At 45.7% G+C, this 20,842-nt stretch overlaps 1 protein-coding gene across 3 annotated transcripts in view; it reads right to left on the bottom strand.

The window, feature by feature from the left end:
- Nucleotides 1–20,842, bottom strand: part of LOC135558417 (3',5'-cyclic-AMP phosphodiesterase 4B-like) — a 111,184-nt gene that overhangs the window by 9,014 nt on the left and 81,328 nt on the right. For 2 of the 3 annotated variants that reach the window (XM_064992203.1, XM_064992202.1), the window contains one exon: nucleotides 17,776–17,888. In XM_064992203.1, the coding sequence (XP_064848275.1) occupies nucleotides 17,776–17,888 (113 nt within the window). Of the gene's footprint in view, nucleotides 1–4,633; nucleotides 4,895–17,775; nucleotides 17,889–20,842 lie in introns of those variants that run through there. The other variant, XM_064992200.1, reaches the window with a different exon arrangement.

Genomic DNA, 20,842 nt, shown 5'->3' with positions numbered 1-20,842 from the left:
CCCTCCTTTCCCTCTCTTACCCCCTCCTTTCCCTCTCTTACCCCCTCCTTTCCCTCACTCCTCACTTTTAGTCCCCAACAGACACAGTCTTCATTCCTCTTAATATGTCTAGCGCCATCAATGTTTACTGTTATTTTATATCCATTGAGAAGTATGGTGTTTTGTTAATGGAGTTACCAGACTACTTGTTTGTTTGTCACTACAAACACTGCAACACAAGGAGAGAACGATGGTGGGAGGGAATAAGAGGGCTGGGTAGAGGGAGAAAGCACAGGTCTCACAAATCAGCAACAACCAATTACACATTAACCTGAAAGCCATGGCAACAGAATCACGTGCACTGCACAGGCGCTCTCACAGAGGTCTTCCCTCCAAACACATCACGCTCACAAGCACGCACACATTACACAGCTGAGTGAAGCCACTGCAGGTCCTCTAGCCACTGCAGGTCCTCTAGCCACTGCAGGTCCTCTAGCCACTGCAGGTCCTCTAGCCACTGCAGGTCCTCTAGCCACTGCAGGTCCTCTAGCCACTGCAGGTCCTCCAGCCACTGCAGGTCCTCCAGCCACTGCAGGTCCTCCAGCCACTGCAGGTCCTCTAGTCTGGTCCTCTAGCCACTGCAGGTCCTCTAGCCACTGCAGGTCCTCTAGCCACTGCAGGTCCTCTAGCCACTGCAGGTCCTCTAGCCACTGCAGGTCCTCCAGCCACTGCAGGTCCTCTAGCCACTGCAGGCCCTCTAGCCACTGCAGGTCCTCTAGTCTGGTCCTCTAGCCACTGCAGGTCCTCTAGTCTACAGGTCCTCTAGCCACTGCAGGTCCTCTAGCCTGCAGGTCCTCTAGCCAATGCAGGTCCTCTAGTCTGCATGTCCTCTAGCCACTGCAGGTCCTCTAGTCTGCAGGTCCTCTAGCCACTGCAGGTCCTCTAGTCTGCAGGTCATCGAGCCACTGCAGGTCTTCTAGTTTGCAGGTCCTCTAGCCACTGCAGGTCCTCTAGCCACTGCAGGTCCTCTAGTCTGCAGGTCCTCTAGTCTGCAGGTCCTCTAGACACTGCAGGTCATCTAGCCACTGCAGGTCATCTAGCCACTGCAGGTCATCTAGCCACTGCAGGTCCTCTAGCCACTGCAGGTCCTCTAGCCACTGCAGGTCCTCTAGCCACTGCAGGTCCTCTAGCCACTGCAGGTCCTCTAGTCTGCAGGTCCTCTAGCCACTGCAGGTTATCTAGCCACTGCAGGTCATCTAGCCACTGCAGGTCATCTAGCCACTGCAGGTCCTCTAGCCACTGCAGGTCCTCTAGCCACTGCAGGTCCTCTAGCCACTGCAGGTCCTCTAGCCACTGCAGGTCCTCTAGTCTGCAGGTCCTCTAGTCTGCAGGTCCTTTAGTCTGCAGGTCCTCTAGTCTGCAGGTCCTCTAGCCACTGCAGGTCCTCTAGCCATTGCAGGTCCTCTAGCCACTGCAGGTCCTCTAGTCTGCAGGTCCTCTAGCCACTGCAGGTCCTCTAGTCTGCAGGTCCTCTAGTCTGCAGGTCCTCTAGTCTGCAGGTCCTCTAGCCACTACAGGTCCTCTAGCCACTGCAGGTCCTCTAGCCACTGCAGGTCCTCTAGTCTGCAGGTCCTCTAGTCTGCAGGTCCTCTAGCCACTGCAGGTCCTCTAGCCACTGCAGGTCCTCTAGCCACTGCAGGTCCTCTAGCCACTGCAGGTCCTCTACTCTGCAGGTCCTCTAGTCTGCAGGTCCTCTGGACACTGCAGGTCCTCTAGCCACTGCAGGTCCTCTAGTCTGCAGGTCCTCTAGTCTGCAGGTCCTCTAGTCTGCAGGTCCTCTAGTCTGCAGGTCCTCTAGCCACTGCAGGTCATCTAGCCACTGCAGGTCCTCTAGCCACTGCAGGTCCTCTAGCCACTGCAGGTCCTCTAGTCTGCAGGTCCTCTAGTCTGCAGGTCCTCTAGCCACTGCAGGTCCTCTAGTCTGCAGGTCCTCTAGCCACTGCAGGTCCTCTAGCCACTGCAGGTCCTCTAGTCTGCAGGTCCTCTAGTCTGCAGGTCCTCTGGACACTGCAGGTCCTCTAGCCATTGCAGGTCCTCTAGTCTGCAGGTTCTCTAGTCTGCAGGTCCTCTAGTCTGCAGGTCCTCTAGTCTGCAGGTCCTCTAGCCACTGCAGGTCCTCTAGCCACTGCAGGTCCTCTAGTCTGCAGGTCCTCTAGTCTGCAGGTCCTCTAGTCTGCAGGTCCTCTAGTCTGCAGGTCATCTGGACACTGCAGGTCCTCTAGCCACTGCAGGTCCTCTAGTCTGCAGGTTCTCTAGTCTGCAGGTCCTCTAGCCACTGCAGGTCCTCTAGCCACTGCAGGTCTTCTAGTCTGCAGGTCCGCTAGTCTGCAGGTCCTCTAGTCTGCAGGTCCTCTAGTCTGCAGGTCCTCTGGACACTGCAGGTCCTCTAGCCACTGCAGGTCCTCTAGTCTGCAGGTTCTCTAGTCTGCAGGTCCTCTAGCCACTGCAGGTCCTCTAGCCACTGCAGGTCCTCTAGTCTGCAGGTCCTCTAGTCTGCAGGTCCTCTAGTCTGCAGGTCCTTTGCTTCATCTGAATCTCGAAATGTGTGTCTGTGCACATATGTGTCTTCTCTGTGTCTTCTATCTATATGTTTATTTCATTGGCACTACTTAACTTCAATCCAAATATGAGAAGTAATATGGTCATCTGAAAAATAGCCAATCAAATACCCTGCAGCTAATTTACATAATCTGGGAGGTTGTAGTTGTTTCGGGCAAAAAAGCGTTCCTCTTTTAGCATTGAACGGCCGTCATACGGTTGCCTGTTATTTCCCCTTGACTGGAACCCGAACACAACCTTCAGTGCATAAATCAACACTTTGCCCTCACTCAACTACAAACCCAACTGTCAGAGACAGTGCATAAATCAACACTTTGCCCTCACTCAACTACAAACCCAACTGTCAGAGACAGTCAATAAATCCCATGAAACTTCCCCAACTGGAAATGTCAAAATCCTAAACAGATATTTCATTCAAGCAAATTTGTAATTAATTCTTTACGGAAGGCATCAAGGTACTGCATCGTGACCACTGTGACCTCTGAACTATGTGGACTATGTCTTCTGAGTTTTCCCCTGTGGTCGTATAGACGTACGGTGGTCGTATAGACGTACAGTAGTCATATAGACGTACAGTAGTCATATAGACGTACAGTAGTCATATAGACGTACAGTAGTCATATAGACGTACAGTAGTCATATAGACGTATAGTAGTCATATAGACGTATAGTAGTCATATAGACGTATAGTAGTCATATAGACGTTCAGTAGTCATATAGACGTACAGTAGTCATATAGACGTATAGTAGTCATATAGACGTACGGTGGTCGTATAGACGTACAGTAGTCATATAGACGTACAGTAGTCATATAGACATACAGTAGTCATATAGACGTACAGTAGTCATATAGACATACAGTAGTCATATAGACGTACAGTAGTCATATAGACGTATAGTAGTCATATAGACGTATAGTAGTCATATAGACGTATAGTAGTCATATAGACGTATAGTAGTCATATAGACGTACAGTAGTCATATAGACGTACAGTAGTCATATAGACGTATAGTAGTCATATAGACGTACAGTAGTCATATAGACGTATAGTAGTCATATAGACGTACAGTAGTCATATAGACGTACAGTAGTCATATAGACGTACGGTGGTCGTAGTGACATCTGTATGTACTATAAGTTGACACAGGATGACAGGAATATGAGTGTGTTCGGTAGGACACACTACTCAACGTGCGCCATCACTCACACATCCTGTTTTGTTGGACTGGGGGGAACACACTCTTGTGAGACACTTGTGACACACACTCGAAACAATACGTTGTTGTTTGGAGCTTCCAGAAATTGAGTGTACATTTGTGCGGTGAACGAGTTCTGAATAGTAACACAGTGTTAAGTGAACATACTGTATGTCATAACTCACTGAATGGTCCACAAGTGCATTATTCAAAGTAGACAGTGATAAGGTGTGTGCCACTGCAGGCAATGGAAAAACCTCAGAGCTTTCTACAGGCTAATTGTTGCAATAATGTCAATGTATTCTTTTCACATAACTCCTATCCATCCCACACAGTACATTATGTTGTGTGCATGAATGCACATTGATAGTTTTTCCAAGTTTGAAACACAATATGAGATTATGTTCCGACTGGCCCTGGTCTTCAAAACATAACCGTTGTGTGACTGACTGACCCTCTAGCTAGAAAAAAGACACAAAATCGGAAACGCAGAATCTAAATCCCTGGACGTAGCCTATTGCCAACACACTGAGAAGTTCTTTGGTATTTAATAGAAGATATAATCTGTTATTATGCAATTGATTACAATATGATCCATGAATATAAAAATCCAAGCCAACAGACAAACTATTGTACTTGAATGGACTTCAAAAGACCAACGTTTAAAGTGAAGTGAACGTTTTTTGTAAATGAATTATAATGGCAGCACAAGTGTATGACCCACATCCATTCATACAATCTGACAATGCACAAGTCCCTACTGTTGGACAAGTTGTTTTAAACAATTTCCTAATTTAACTGGAATGAGAGTAGAGACTCTCTAGCAAAACAAACTCACCTGTTTCCAGTGCGTAAGCATCCCAAATGATTTCTCCTTGGTCTCAGAGCAGCATAGCCCCATTCTTGCACAGGCAATGTCACACGTACAATATAAACTTCACAAAACTTGAAACTTCCCAAAACTTCTCTGAAATACGTGAGCGTGTCTCTGTTTATCTTTCTGTGTCTGCTTCCTCTCTATTTTCAAGCCGATTCTCTTCTGGCGACAGTCGGAAAAATAAAGGGATAAAACTTGACTGGCTGGCTGGCCCACACAGTGACGAAGCTAAACAACTCCTCACTCAATCATAATGTAGCGCCATGCCTGTTGCCAACCCCTCCCACTTCCTCCTTTGGTGATAATTCACTGGTAAGATCCCAGCCTCCTGACAATGCCTCTGGCACTGGTCCACAGAATCAGCACACCGAACTAGACTAAACACACCACACCTACGAAGACTAAACACACCACACCTAACTAGACTAAACACACCACACCTACGAAGACTAAACACACAGCGCCTAACTAGACTAAAACACACCACACCTACGAAGACTAAACACACCACACCTAACTAATCTAAACACACCACACCTACGAAGACTAAACACACCATACCTAACTAGACTAAACACACCACACCTACGAAGACTAAACACACCACACCTAACTAGACTAAACACACCACACCTAACTAGACTAAACACACCACACCTAACTAGACTAAACACACCACACCTACGAAGACTAAACACACCACACCTACGAAGACTAAACACACAGCACCTACAGAGACAAAACACACCACACCTAACTAGACTAAACACACCACACCTACCTAGACTAAACACACCACAACTACAGAGACAAAACACACCACACCTACCTAGGCTAGACACACCACACCTACGAAGACTAAACACACCACACCTAACTAGACTAAACACACCACACCTAAATAGACTAAACACACCACACCTAACCAGACTAAACACACCACACCTAACTAGACTAAACACACCACACCTACCGAGACTAAACACACCACACCGACCTAGACAAAACGCACCACACCTACCTAGACAAAACACACCACACTACACCTACATAGTCAAAACACACCTCACTGATGAAAACTAAACACAACACACCTACCTAGGCTAAACACACCACACCAACCTAGGCCAGACACACCACACCTTCCTAGACAAAACACACCACACCTACCTAGACTAAACACACCACACCTCACCCACCTAGACTCAACACACATCACCAAAGAAGACTAAACACACTACACCTATGAAGACTAAACACACCACACCTACCTAGACTAAACACATCACACCTACGAAGACTAAACACACCACACCTAACTAGACTAAACACACCACACCTACGAAGACTAAACACAACACACATACAAAGACTAAACACACCACAAATACGAAGACTAAACACACCACACCTACGAAGACTAAACACACCACAACAAAGAAGACTAAACACACCACACCTACCTAGACTAAACACACCACACCTACCGAGACTAAACACACCTCACCTACCTAGACTAAACATATCACACCTACCCAGAATAAACACACCACACCTACCTAAACTAACACCTACCTAGACTAACCACACCTACGCTGACTAAACACGCCTACCTAGACTAAGCACACCACAATTACCTAGACTAAAACACACCTACCTAGACTAAACCCAACTACCTAGACTAAACACAACTACCTTGACAAAACACACCACACCTACCTAGACTAAACATATCTACCTAGACTAAACACTCCTACCTAGACAAAACACACCACACTTACCTAGACTAAAAGACACCTACCGAGACTAATCACAACTACCTAGACTAAACACACCACGCCCACCTCGACTAAACACATCTATCTAGACTAAACACACCACGTCCACCTAGACTAAACACACCACACCTACCTAGACTAAAACACACCGACTTAGACTAAACACATCTACCTAGACTAAACACAACACACCCACCTAGAAGAAACACACCACAACAACCTAGAGTAAACACACCACACCCACTTAGACTAAACACACCACATCTACCTAGACTAAACACACCACACCTACCTAGACTAAACACACCACACCTACCTAGACAAAACACACCACACCTACCTAGACAAAACACACCACACCACACCTACCTAGACTCAACACACCTCACAGACGAAGACTAAACACACCACACCTACGAAGACTAAACACACCACACCTACCTAGACTCAACACACCTACCTAGACTAAACACACCACAACTACCCAGACTAAACACACCACACCTACGAAAACTAAACACACCACACCTACCTAGACTAAACACACCACACCTACCTAGACAAAACACACCACACCTACCTAGACAAAACACACCACACCACACCTACCTAGACTCAACACACCTCACAGACGAAGACTAAACACACCACACCTACGAAGACTAAACACACCACACCTACCTAGATTAAACACACCAGACCTACAAAGACTAACCACACCACACCTACCTAGACTAAACACACCTCACCGACGAAGACTAAACACACCACACCTACGAAGACAAAACACACCACACCTAAGTAGACTAAACACACCACACCTAACTCGACTAAACACACCACACATACCTAGACTAAAAACTTCTCACCTTCCTAGACTAAAAAGACCACACCTACCTAAACAAAACAAACCTACCGAGACTGAACACACCTACCTAGACTAAACACACCACACCTACCTAGACTAAACACACCACACCTACCTAGACTAAACACACCACACCTACCTAGACTAAACATACCACACCTACCCAGAATAAACACACCCCACCTACCTAAACTAAAAACATCTACCTAGACTAACCACACCTACGCTGACTAAACACGCCTACCTAGACTAAGCACACCACAATTACCTAGACTAAAACACACCTACCTAGACTAAACACAACTACCTAGACAAAACACACCACACCTACCTAGACTAAACACATCTACCTAGACTAAACACTCCTACCTAGACTAAACACACCACACTTACCTAGACTAAAAGACACCTACCGAGACTAAACACAACTACCTAGACTAAACACACCACGCCCACCTAGACTAAACACATCTATCTAGACTAAACACACCACGCCCACCTAGACTAAACACACCACACCTACCAAGACTAAAACACACCGACTTAGACTAAACACATCTACCTAGACTAAACACACCACACCCACCTAGACTAAACACACCACACCTGCCTAGAGTAAACACACCACAACCACCTACACTAAACACACCACATCTACCTAGACTAAACACACCACACCTACCAAGACTAAACACACCACACCTACCAAGACTAAACACAGCACATATACCTAGATTAAACACACCACACCTACCTACACTCACCACACCTACCTAGACTAAACACACCATAACTCCCCAGACTAAACACACCACACCTACCTAGACTAAACACACCACAACTACCCAGACTAAACACACCACATCTACCTAGAGTAAACACACCACAACTACCGAGACTAAAAACTTCTCACCTTCCTAGACTAAAAACACCACAACTACCTAAACGAAACAAACCTACCGAGACTGAACACACCTACCTAGACTAAACACACCACACCTACCTAGACTAAACATACCACACCTACCCTGAATAAACACACCCCACCAACCTAAACTAAAAACATCTACCTAGACTAACCACACCTACGCTGACTAAACACGCCTACCTAGACTAAGCACACCACAATTACCTAGACTAAAACACACCTACCTAGACTAAACACAACTACCTAGACTAAACACAACTACCTAGACAAAACACACCACACCTACCTAGACTAAACACATCTACCTAGACTAAACACTCCTACCTAGACTAAACACACCACACTTACCTAGACTAAAAGACACCTACCGAGACTAAACACAACTACCTAGACTAAACACACCACGCCCACCTCGACTAAACACATCTATCTAGACTAAACACACCACGCCCACCTAGACTAAACACACCACACCTACCTAGACTAAAACACACCGACTTAGACTAAACACATCTACCTAGACTAAACACACCACACCCACCTAGACGAAACACACCACACCTACATAGAGTAAACACACCACACCCACTTAGACTAAACACACCACATCTACCTAGACTAAACACACCACACCTACCAAGACTAAACACACCACACCTACCAAGACTAAACACACCACATATACCTAGAGTAAACACACCACACCTACCTAGACTCACCACACCTACCTAGACTAAACACACCACAACTACCCAGACTAAACACAACACACCTACGAAGACTAAACACACCACACCTACTTAGATTAAACACACCACACCTACAAAGACTAACCACACCACACCTACCTAGACTAAACACATCTCACCGACGAAGACTAAACACACCACACCTACGAAGACAAAACACACCACACCTAACTAGACTAATCACATCTACCTAACTCGACTAAACACACCACATCTACCTAGACTAAACACACCACAACTACCGAGACTAAAAACTTCTCACCTTCCTAGACTAAAAACACCACACCTACCTAAACGAAACAAACCTACCGAGACTGAACACACCTACCTAGATTAAACACACCACACCTACCTAGACTAAACATACCACACCTACCCAGAATAAACACACCCCACCAACCTAAACTAAAAACATCTACCTAGACTAACCACACCTACGCTGACTAAACACGCCTACCTAGACTAAGCACACCACAATTACCTAGACTAAAACACACCTACCTAGACTAAACACAACTACCTAGACAAAACACACCACACCTACCTAGACTAAAAGACACCTACCTAGACTAAACACAACTACCTAGACTAAACACAACTACCTAGACAAAACACACCACACCTACCTAGACTAAATACATCTACCTAGACTAAACACTCCTACCTAGACTAAACACACCACACTTACCTAGACTAAAAGACACCTACCGAGACTAAACACAACTACCTAGACTAAACACACCACGCCCACCTCGACTAAACACATCTATCTAGACTAAACACACCACGCCCACCTAGACTAAACACACCACACCTACCTAGACTAAAACACACCGACTTAGACTAAACACATCTACCTAGACTAAACACACCACACCCACCTAGACGAAACACACCACACCTACCTAGAGTAAACACACCACACCCACTTAGACTAAACACACCACATCTACCTAGACTAAACACACCACACCTACCAAGACTAAACACACCACACCTACCAAGACTAAACACACCACATATACCTAGAGTAAACACACCACACCTACCTAGACTCACCACACCTACCTAGAATAAACACACCACAACTACCCAGACTAAACACACCACACCTACGAAGACTAAACACACCACACCTACCTAGACTAAACACACCACACCTACCTAGACTAAACACACCACACCTACCTAGACAAAACACACCACACCACACCTACCTAGACTCAACACACCTCACAGACAAAGACTAAACACACCACACCTACGAAGACTAAACACACCACACCTACAAAGACTAACCACACCACACCTACCTAGACTAAACACACCTCACCGACGAAGACTAAACACACCACACCTACGAAGACAAAACACACCACACCTAACTCGACTAAACACACCACACCTAACTCGACTAAACACACCACACCTACGAAGACTAAACACACCACACCTACGAAGACTAAACACACCACACCTACCCAGACTCAACATATAGACCTAGATCTGTAATGTAGGTCAATTCTCTCATCTGTGTCAGTAATTCCGTCATTCACCGTGGCACGTGAGTTCAAGTTTCCTACCGGCACTTGACTACCTAGACTAAAAGACACCTACTTAGACTAAACACAACTACCTAGACTAAACACAACTACCCAGACTAAACACACCACATATACCTAGAGTAAACACACCACACCTACCTAGACTCACCACACCTACCTAGATTAAACACACCACAACTACCCAGACTAAACACACCACATCTACCTAGACTAAACACACCACATCTACCTAGACTAAACACACCACAACTACCCAGACTAAACACACCACATCTACCTAGACTAAACACACCACATCTACCTAGACTAAACACACCACAACTACGCAGACTAAACTCACACACCTACCCAGACTAAACACACCACACCTACCTAGACTAAACACACCACACCTACCTAGACTAAACACACCACACCTACCCAGACTAAACACCACACCTACCTAGACTCAACATATAGACCTAGATCTGTAATGTAGGTCAATTCTCTCATCTGTGTCAGTAATTCCGTCATTCACGTGGCACGTGAGTTCAAGTTTCCTATCGGCACTTGGATGCAACACTAGCCTGCAAAGCCACTCTCGCTAACATCATTCAGATGGCTGTGTTTGTCTAAGGCCCAGAGTTGACCAGAGCTAACGTCAGTATGGACGTGTTGGGAACTTAATGACAGTAGAACAGAAGCTATAGGCCTGTGTGGGCCAAGCCTAGGACACACCTGTGTCCTTGGACATATACGTGTGTTTAGCAGATGTTATCGCGGGCATAGTGTAATGCTTGTGTTTCCAGCTCCGACAGTGCAGTAATATTTAACAACCACAGGGTGGCGCACAATTGGCCCAGCATCGTCCAGGTTAGGCTGTCATTGTAAATAACAATTTGTTCTTAACTGACTTGCCTAGTTAAAAAAAAGTTAAATAAATAACAAATATTTAACAAATTCACAACATATTCCCAATACACACAAATCTAAATAAAATAATGTAATTAAGAATATATAAATATATGGATGAGCAATGTCAGAGCGGCATTGACTAAGATACAGTAGAATAGAATAGAGAATATACATATGAGATAAGTAATGCAAAATATGTAAACATTATTAAAGTGACGAGTGTTCCGTTTATTAAAGTGGCCGGTGATCCAGGTCCATGTATATAGTCAGCAGCCTCTCTGTGCCAGTGATGACTATTTAACAATCTGATGGCCTTGAGATAGAAGCTGTTTTTCAGTCTCTCAGTCGCAGATTTGATGCACCTGTACTGACCTCGCCTTCTGGATGATAGCGGGGTGAACAAGCAGTGGCTCGGGTGGTTGTTGTCCTTGACATCGGGTGCTGTAGCTGTCCTGGAGGGCAGGTAGTTTGCCCCCGGGATAATGGTGTTGATGTGAGCCATGACCAGCCTTTCAAAGCACTTCATGGCTACAGACGTGAGTGCTACGGGTCGGTAGTCCTTTAGGCAGGTTACATTAGCATTCTTAGGCACAGCGACTATGGTGGTCTGCTTGAAACATGTTGGTATTACAGACTTGGTCAGGGACAAGTAGAAAACGCATTTGAAAAGAGAACAAATGCGGTTTGATCTGCATCACTGGTTCATACTATGAGATATCTGAGTAGCATACAAACACATGCCATGTGTAGCACTGGGGGAGGTTGCACCATTCTCGACTTCCATATATCAATAAAGACTATGTGGCTCACAAGAGGACTCATCTGACTGGGGATTTGAACCTGCTAGCCTCCACTTCCCGGTCCTATTCCCAAAGCACTGGACTTGGGTTAACTGGCAACCATCCATCTTAAAGGCCTTTGAGTCACGGTCAACAATGGCTCCCTGTGCCATTTCTAAACATTGAGTACTGAATGTTCTACTGGTGCATGTTCAGGGTCTCTGGGCTCATTGTGTAGAATCCCAGTGATGTTAACTTCTTTTGGAGAGGGGGCAGCATTTTCACTTTTGGATGAAAAGCATGCCCAGAGTAAACTGCCTCCTACTCAGTCCCAGATGCTAATATATGCATATTATTATTATTATTAGTATTGGATAGAAAACACTCTGAAGTTTCTAAAACTGTTTGAATTATGTCTGTGAGTATAACAGAACTCATATGGCAGGCAAAAACCTGAGAAAAAATCCAAACAGGAAGTGGGAAATCTGAGGTTTGTAGTTTTTGAACTCAGCCCCTATCGAATACACAGTGGGATATGGGTCATTTTGCACTTCCTAAGGCTTCCACTAGATGTCAACCGTCTTTAGAACGTTGTTTCAGGCTTCTACTGTGAAGGGGGGCCAGATGAGAGGGGATTGAGTCAGAGGTCTGGTAGCAGCCTCGTTCTCAGTCACGTGCATTCACATGAGAGGTAGCTCTCGTTCCATTGCTTTTCTACAGACAATGGAATTCTCCGGTTGGAACATTAGTGAACATTTATGATAAAAACATCCTAAAGATTGATTATACACATAGTTTGATATGTTTCTACGACCAGTAATATAACTTTTTGAACTTTCCTTCCGACGTTCGGCTGGACCTGAACGCACTTTTGGATTTGTTTACCAAACGCCCTAACAAAAGAAGCTATTTGGACATAAATGATGAACTTTATCAAACAAATCAAACATTTATTGTGGAACTGGGATTCCTGGGAGTGCATTCTGATGAAGATCATCAAAGGTAAGTGAATATCTATAATGCTATTTCTGACTATTGTTGACTGCGCAACATGGTGGATATTTTTTTGGGCTGGTTTGGTCTTTGAGCTCCATACTCAGATTATTGCATGGTATGCTTTTTCCTTCACGTTTTTTTGAAATCTGACACAGCGTTTGCATTAAGGAGAAGTGTATGTAAAGTTCCATGCATAACACTTGAATTATAATCAACATTTATAATGAGTATTTCTGTAAATTGATGTGGCTCTCTGCAAAATCACTGCATGTTTTGGAACTACTGAACATAATACGCCAAAGTAAAATGAGATTTTTGGATATAAATATGCACTTTATCGAACAAAACATACATGTATTGTGTAACATGAAGTACTATGAGTGTCATCTGATGAAGATCATCAAAGATTAGTGATTAATTGTATCTCTATTTGTGCTTTTTGTGACTCCTTTCTTTGGCTGGAAAAATGGCTGGGTTTTTCTGTGACTTGGTGGTAACCTAACATAATCGTTTGTGGAGCTTTTTTGTAAAGCATTTTTGAAATCAGACACCTAATACTTGTATGCCTAATACTTGTATGTTTGAGAAATTTGATTTATGAGATTTCTGTTGATTTGTATTTGGCGCCCTGCAATTTCATTGGCTGTTGGTGAGGGGTTCCACTAGCGGAATGGGGTTCCGGAACCCAGTCCTAGACAGGTTAATAACGGTAGAGGGAGGCCCAGTGACGGTAATAACGGTAGTGGGAGGCCCAGTGACGGTAATAACAGTAGAGGGAGGCCCAGTGATGTTAATAACAGTAGCGGGAGTCTGTAGGGACTCCTGGCCATTGTAGTCTGGTGGCCTGGCTGGGAGAAGAGAAGGGAGAGGGAGGAGAAGGGGAGGGAGAATATGGGAGGAGGAGGGGAGGGAGAAGATGGAGAGGTGGAGGGAGAAGAAGAGGAGGGAGAAGAGGGGGGAGAGGAGGAGGGAGATAATGAGGGAGAAGAGGGGGAGAGGGAGAAGAGGAGGGAGTAGTCGGGGGAGAGGGAGAAGAGGAGAGAGAAGAGGGGGGAGAGAGAGAAGGGGGAGGAGAGGGAGAAGAGGGGGTGGAAGAGGAAGGAATAGTGGGGGGAGAGGGAGAAGAGGGGAAAGAGGGAGAAGAGGGGCGAGAGGGAGAAGAGGGGAGAGAGGGAGAAGATGGGGTAGAAGAGGAGGGAGTAGTGGGGTGAGAGGGAGAAGAGGAGGGTGAAGAGGAGGGAGTAGTGGGGGAGAGGGAGGAGAGGGAGAAGAGGGGGGTGAGGGAGAAGAGGGAGGAGAGGGAGAAGAGGGGGTAGAAGAGGAAGGAGTAGTGGGGGAGAGGGGAAAGAGGGAGGAGAGGGGGTAGAAGAGGAAGGAGTAGTGGGGGAGAGGGAAAAGAGGGAGGAGAGGGGTAGAAGAGGAAGGTGTAGTGGGGGAGAGGGAGAAGAGTGAGAGGAGGGAGAAGAGGGGGGAGAGGGAGAAGAGGGAGGAGAGGGGGTAGAAGAGGAAGGAGTAGTGGAGGGAGAGGGAGAAGAGGAGGGTGAAGAGGAGGGAGTAGTGAGGGGAGAGGGAGGAGAGGGAGAAGAGCGGGTGAGGGAGAAGAAGAGGGGGTAGAAGAGGAGGGAGTAGTGGGGGGAGGGGGAGGAGAGGGAGAAGAGGGGGTGAGGAAGAAGAGGGAGGAGAGGGAGAAGAGGGGGTAGAAGAGGAGGGAGTAGTGGGGGGAGAGGGAGAAGAGGAGGGTGAAGAGGAGGGAGTAGTGGGGGGAGAGGGGGGAGAGTGAGGAGAGGGAGTAGAAGAGGAGGGGAGAGAGGGAGAAGAGGGGGGAGAAGAGGGGGGAGAAGGATAAGCAGAGGGAGTGGTGGCGGGAGGAGAGGCTGTTTATGTGGTCAGGATAAAGAGAGACAAGAAACTTTGTCATGGTCACGGTCACCTCTCATCACGGTTAGGGTAGGCCCCCCACCTGCTGACTGCAGCTCCACTGTAATGTCACTGTTTGTAGGCCACGAACTCAGAAGTGGGCCTCCCAAGCTGAATCCTTTGGTCGCCATACAGTCTCCTCTCTGTTGGAGTTTGCAGTGCTGTTCTACACTATATGAGAGTAGGATAATTGTAAACATTATTGGAGGCGAGTTTCCCCTCTTACAATGTAAAGTGTGGAGAACTTTTAAAATCATTATTCATTATTCCATTGCTATATCGCTTACCAACACGGCAATCAACTGTAACAGCGAGCCGAGCACCCTACTGGCAAACCGGAACTCTCCTATGCAGACTTTCATGATAGTTCAATCTAAAACCAGTTAGAAATACCAGAGTTATACCAAGAAAGGTCAAGGTTTTGGTCATGAATTTCGACAAAGGTTTTAGCCGTTGACTATTGTCTGGCTAATATGAGCTATCCCAGACGCGAGGAGGTCTTCAGACAAAAACACCTATGGCCTAGTGACGTCGACATTATAGAAACAGACGCACAGAATGTCACGCACAATAGGGACTCTATTCTTCATTATTTTATGCAGAGCTGTATGTATAATGCGTGAATGACAGTCTTACGCAGAAAAGACAACAAATGGACATATTGGTATTCAGACAGGCGTCTTACTCAACGAGAACAGTAGTCTATGGTCCTCTATGCAAACTAGCCACTGTTTAATCATTTTACAGCAGAGCCATAAAACGCCAGTAGCCGTTGACACACACAGCCACAGGATGCTTGTCGCTTTGCAACTACGTCAATGTTAATCACAGCAGTCTTCATATTGCACACATTGCACAGTGAAGACTAACAAATACCTTTTGTGCTGTCGCCAAGCAGAAGTAACATTAGTCCAACATTATCTCAGCCAAGTCACATCTAGTTTCTGTTTACTGACGAGCTACGGACCACATCACCCAATATCATCTCAGCCAAGTCACATCTAGTTTCTGTTTACTGACGAGCTACGGACCACATCACCCAATATCATCTCAGCCAAGTCACATCTAGTTTCTGTTTACTGAGGAGCTACGGACCACATCACCCAATATCATCTCAGCCAAGTCACATCTAGTTTCTGTTTACTGACGAGCTACGGACCACATCACCCAATATCATCTCAGCCAAGTCACATCTAGTTTCTGTTTACTGACGAGCTACGGACCACATCACCCAATATCATCTCAGCCAAGTCACATCTAGTTTCTGTTTACTGACGAGCTACGGACCACATCACCCAATATCATCTCAGCCAAGTCACATCTAGTTTCTGTTTACTGACGAGCTACGGACCACATCACCCAATATCATCTCAGCCAAGTCACATCTAGTTTCTGTTTACTGACGAGCTACGGACCACATCACCCAATATCATCTCAGCCAAGTCTCATCTAGTTTCTGTTTACTGACGAGCTACGGACCACATCACCCAATATCATCTCAGCTAAGTCACATCTAGTTTCTGTTTACTGACGAGCTACGGACCACATCACCCAATATCATCTCAGCCAAGTCACATCTAGTTTCTGTTTACTGAGGAGCTACGGACCACATCACCCAATATCATCTCAGCCAAGTCACATCTAGTTTCTGTTTACTGACGAGCTACGGACCACATCACCCAATATCATCTCAGCCAAGTCACATCTAGTTTCTGTTTACTGAGGAGCTACAGACCACATCACCCAATATCATCTCAGCCAAGTCACATCTAGTTTCTGTTTACTGACGAGCTACGGACCACATCACCCAATATCATCTCAGCCAAGTCACATCTAGTTTCTGTTTACTGACGAGCTACGGATCACATCACCCAATATCATCTCAGCCAAGTCACATCTAGTTTCTGTTTACTGAGGAGCTACGGACCACATCACCCAATATCATCTCAGCCAAGTCACATCTAGTTTCTGTTTACTGAGGAGCTACAGACCACATCACTCAATATCATCTCAGCCAAGTCACATCTAGTTTCTGTTTACTGACGAGCTACGGACCACATCACCCAATATCATCTCAGCCAAGTCACATCTAGTTTCTGTTTACTGACGAGCTACGGATCACATCACCCAATATCATCTCAGCCAAGTCACATCTAGTTTCTGTTTACTGAGGAGCTACGGACCACATCACCCAATATCATCTCAGCCAAGTCACATCTAGTTTCTGTTTACTGACGAGCTACGGACCACATCACCCAATATCATCTCAGCCAAGTCACATCTAGTTTCTGTTTACTGACGAGCTACGGACCACATCACCCAATATCATCTCAGCCATAGTCTAAACACACTTCGATAGTTCGTTTCAAATTGTGTTGTGGTAAGTTTGTGTTGTTGTAAGTAGTACGTTTGTGGTTGCATTATGGTTAAGTTGAGTTGCAATTATGTTGCAGTCAACACAACTGCAACTCAACGTGTTATGTTGGGAGGGTGTATGGTTTTGTTGTGGTTTCGTCACGTTCATGTTGTGGTTGCCATTACGGTCAAGTTGTGTTGTGGTTTCGTTAAGAGTTATTTCCTGTTGTGTTTGCGTTATGGTCATAATAACTACGTTCCAGCTCAGTCTTACCTTGTTGGAGGCCATGTCGCTGACAGAGCGGTAGGTCTGGATGGTCTCCAGCTGGTCCAGGCACCAGTCCAGCTCCTCCATGGTCTCCATGGCCAGCTTCTGGTACGACTCGTCTGTCAACAGACACACAGCAGAAACAAACTCAGGACCCAGTGGCTCCATGTCCGACACGGAGCCTGGTGGGGGTCCCAGGATGTCCAGGTGGGGAGGCGTGAAGAGGTGAGCAGTGCTCTTTCATAGTACGTGGTGGTCTGGTTAACTCTCAGGCAAGGGTAGCAGCTAAGAGTCGCAATAATGTTACTGTCTCTCTGGGGCAATGTGTCCTCCCTCTCTCTCTCCCTCCCTCCCTCCCTCTCTCGCTACTCTGCTCCCCTTGTGTTATTGATGTGTCAGTAACCCCCCTCCTGCCTGAGGGGCGTTTGGGGGAGTGGGGTGGAGCGCTGCCAACATACTCACCCTCCTCACATGAGATGCTTCGCTTCACTGCACCACACACACACACACACACGCACACGCACACGCACACGCACACACACACACACACACACACACACACACACACACACACACACGCTACGTTTATATACTGCCCCCGTTTCCCAATACATGTGTAAATATTGGACTATAAATTGTTCCTTCCTGTATTATATTTTATGCTACAATGTATTAGTCTACTGAGCCGTTTACATGAGTTCTTATTGTTGTTGCATTGGTCGAGCAGGAACCTGCATGTAAGCATTTCATTGGACGATGTATACCACCATGCGTGTCCCGTACACACGACTAATACAACTTGGAAACTCAGAACACCAGGGCTACACTGTAGCATATACTGTTCAGCCTTAAGGGCTAGTGGGGTTGGTTTGAGGATGGCCCAGGTCCTTAATACTCACACACGTGTTACCTGCTGTACATGCTACATGTCTAGGAGACTTCAACTGGGAAAACTACACTGTTGCTCCCGGATAGAGGGGAGAGTCATAGAAAGAGACAGGTGAAATAGGGAGACATAATGGATGTACTGAAATATCTTAATTTGACCAGTAACATAATTCTGCTGCAACAGGATTTTAACATTTTGTCCATAATGTTGCTTGATCTATGGATAGGCTATTAGATGGACACAATTAGACTGCATGAAAAGTGCAATACTGTTAATGTAACCAGGTTTTAGTGCGAGTTTTCAGTGAATTTATGTAAATCACAAAGCTCATCTGCATTTCAAGCAAATACTCAGCAACAAAAGAGTGATCAAATTAAGATCCTACATCTGTAGGAAGAGAAAAAAGCGGGAGACCATAGAAATTAGGATACAAAAACAGAGAAAAAGAGAAAGAGAGACTGATTATGGAAAGATAAAAATAATGTTTTTTGAGGGGGGGGACTCAGATTTCACGGTCAGTCTTCAATGACATTTTCAACCTCTCCTTGACAGAGTCTGTAATACCTGCATGTTTCAAGCAGACTACCATAGTCCCTGCGCCCAAGAATGCCAAGGTAACCTGCTTAAATGACCACCGACTCTTATCACTCATGTCTGTAGCCATGAAGTGCTTTGAAAGACTGGTTATGGCTCACATCTTCACCAGAAACCCTAGACCCATTCCAATTTGCTTACAGCCCCAAGAGATCCACAGATGATGCAATCTCTATTGCACTCCACACTGCCCTTTACCACCTGAACAAAAATAACACCTACGTGAGAATGTTGTTCATTGACTACAGCTCAGCGTTCAACACCATAGTGACCTCAAAGTTCTTCTCCAGGATCCAGTTGCAGAGGGAGGTGTTTAGTCCTAGGGTTCCTGGAACTAAAGGGTTCCCAGGGTTCCTAGGACTACACACCTCCATCTGCAACTGTATCCTGGACTTCCTGGCGAGCTGTCCCCAGGGGCCCCTCAGGAATGCGTGCTTAGTCCCCTCCTGTACTCCCTGTTCACCCACGGCTGCGTGGCCGAGCCAGACTCCAACACCATCATTAAATTTGCCGACGACACAATGGTGGTAGGCCTAATTCACCGAAAACTAAGAGACAGCCTATAGGGAGGAGGCCAGAGACCTGGCAGTGTGGTGCCAGAACAACAACCTCTCTCTCAATGTGAGCAAGACAAAGGAGATGATTGTGGACTACAGGAAAAGGAGGGCCGAGCACACCCCTATTCTCATCGACGTGGCTGTAGAGTGGCGGGTCGAGAGCTTCAAGTTCCATGGTGTCCACATCACCTACAGTTGAAGTCGTAAGTTTACATACACTTTGATTGGAGTCACTAAAACTCGGTTTTCAATCATTCCAAAAATTTCTTGTTAACAAACTATAGTTTTAGCAAGTTGATTAGGACATCTACTTTGTGCATAACACAAGTTATTTTTCCAACAATTGTTTACAGACAGATTATTTAACTTATAATTCACTGTATCACAATTCCAGTGGGTCAGAAGTGAACATACACTAGGTTGACTGTGCCTTTAAACAGCTTGGAAAATTCCAGAATTTTGAAGCTTCTGACAGGCTAATTGACATCATTTGAGTCAATTGGAGGTGTACCTGTGGATGTATTTCAAGGCCTACCTTCAAACTCAGTGCCTCTTTGCTTGACATCATGGGAAAATCTAAAGAAATCAGCCAAGACCTCAGAAAAAAAACTGTAGACCTCCTCAAGTCTGGTTCATCATTGGGAGAAATTTCCAAACACCTGAAGGTACCACGTTCATTTGTACAAACAATAGTACGTAAACATAAACACCATGAGACCACGCAGCCGTCATACCGCTCAGGAAGGAGACGCGTTCTGTCTCCTAGAGATGAACGTACTTTGGTGCACAAGTACAAATCAATCCAAGAACAACAGAAAAGGACCTTGTTTACCTTTATTTAGCTAGGCAAGTCAGTTAAGAACAAATTCTTATTTTCAATGATGGTCTAGGAACAGTGGGTTAACTGCCTGGACCTTGTGAAGATGCTGCAGGAAACAGGTACAAAAGTATCTATATCCACAGTGAAACGAGTCCTATATCGACATAACCTGAAAGGCCGCTCAGCAAGGAAGAAGCCACTGCTCCAAAACCA

Source organism: Oncorhynchus masou, chromosome 17 (genome assembly GCF_036934945.1).
Source record: "Oncorhynchus masou masou isolate Uvic2021 chromosome 17, UVic_Omas_1.1, whole genome shotgun sequence".
Taxonomy (NCBI): Eukaryota; Metazoa; Chordata; class Actinopteri; order Salmoniformes; family Salmonidae; genus Oncorhynchus; species Oncorhynchus masou.
Note: the sequence above shows the minus strand (reverse complement) of the source record. Positions and strands in the feature narration are given on the sequence as shown.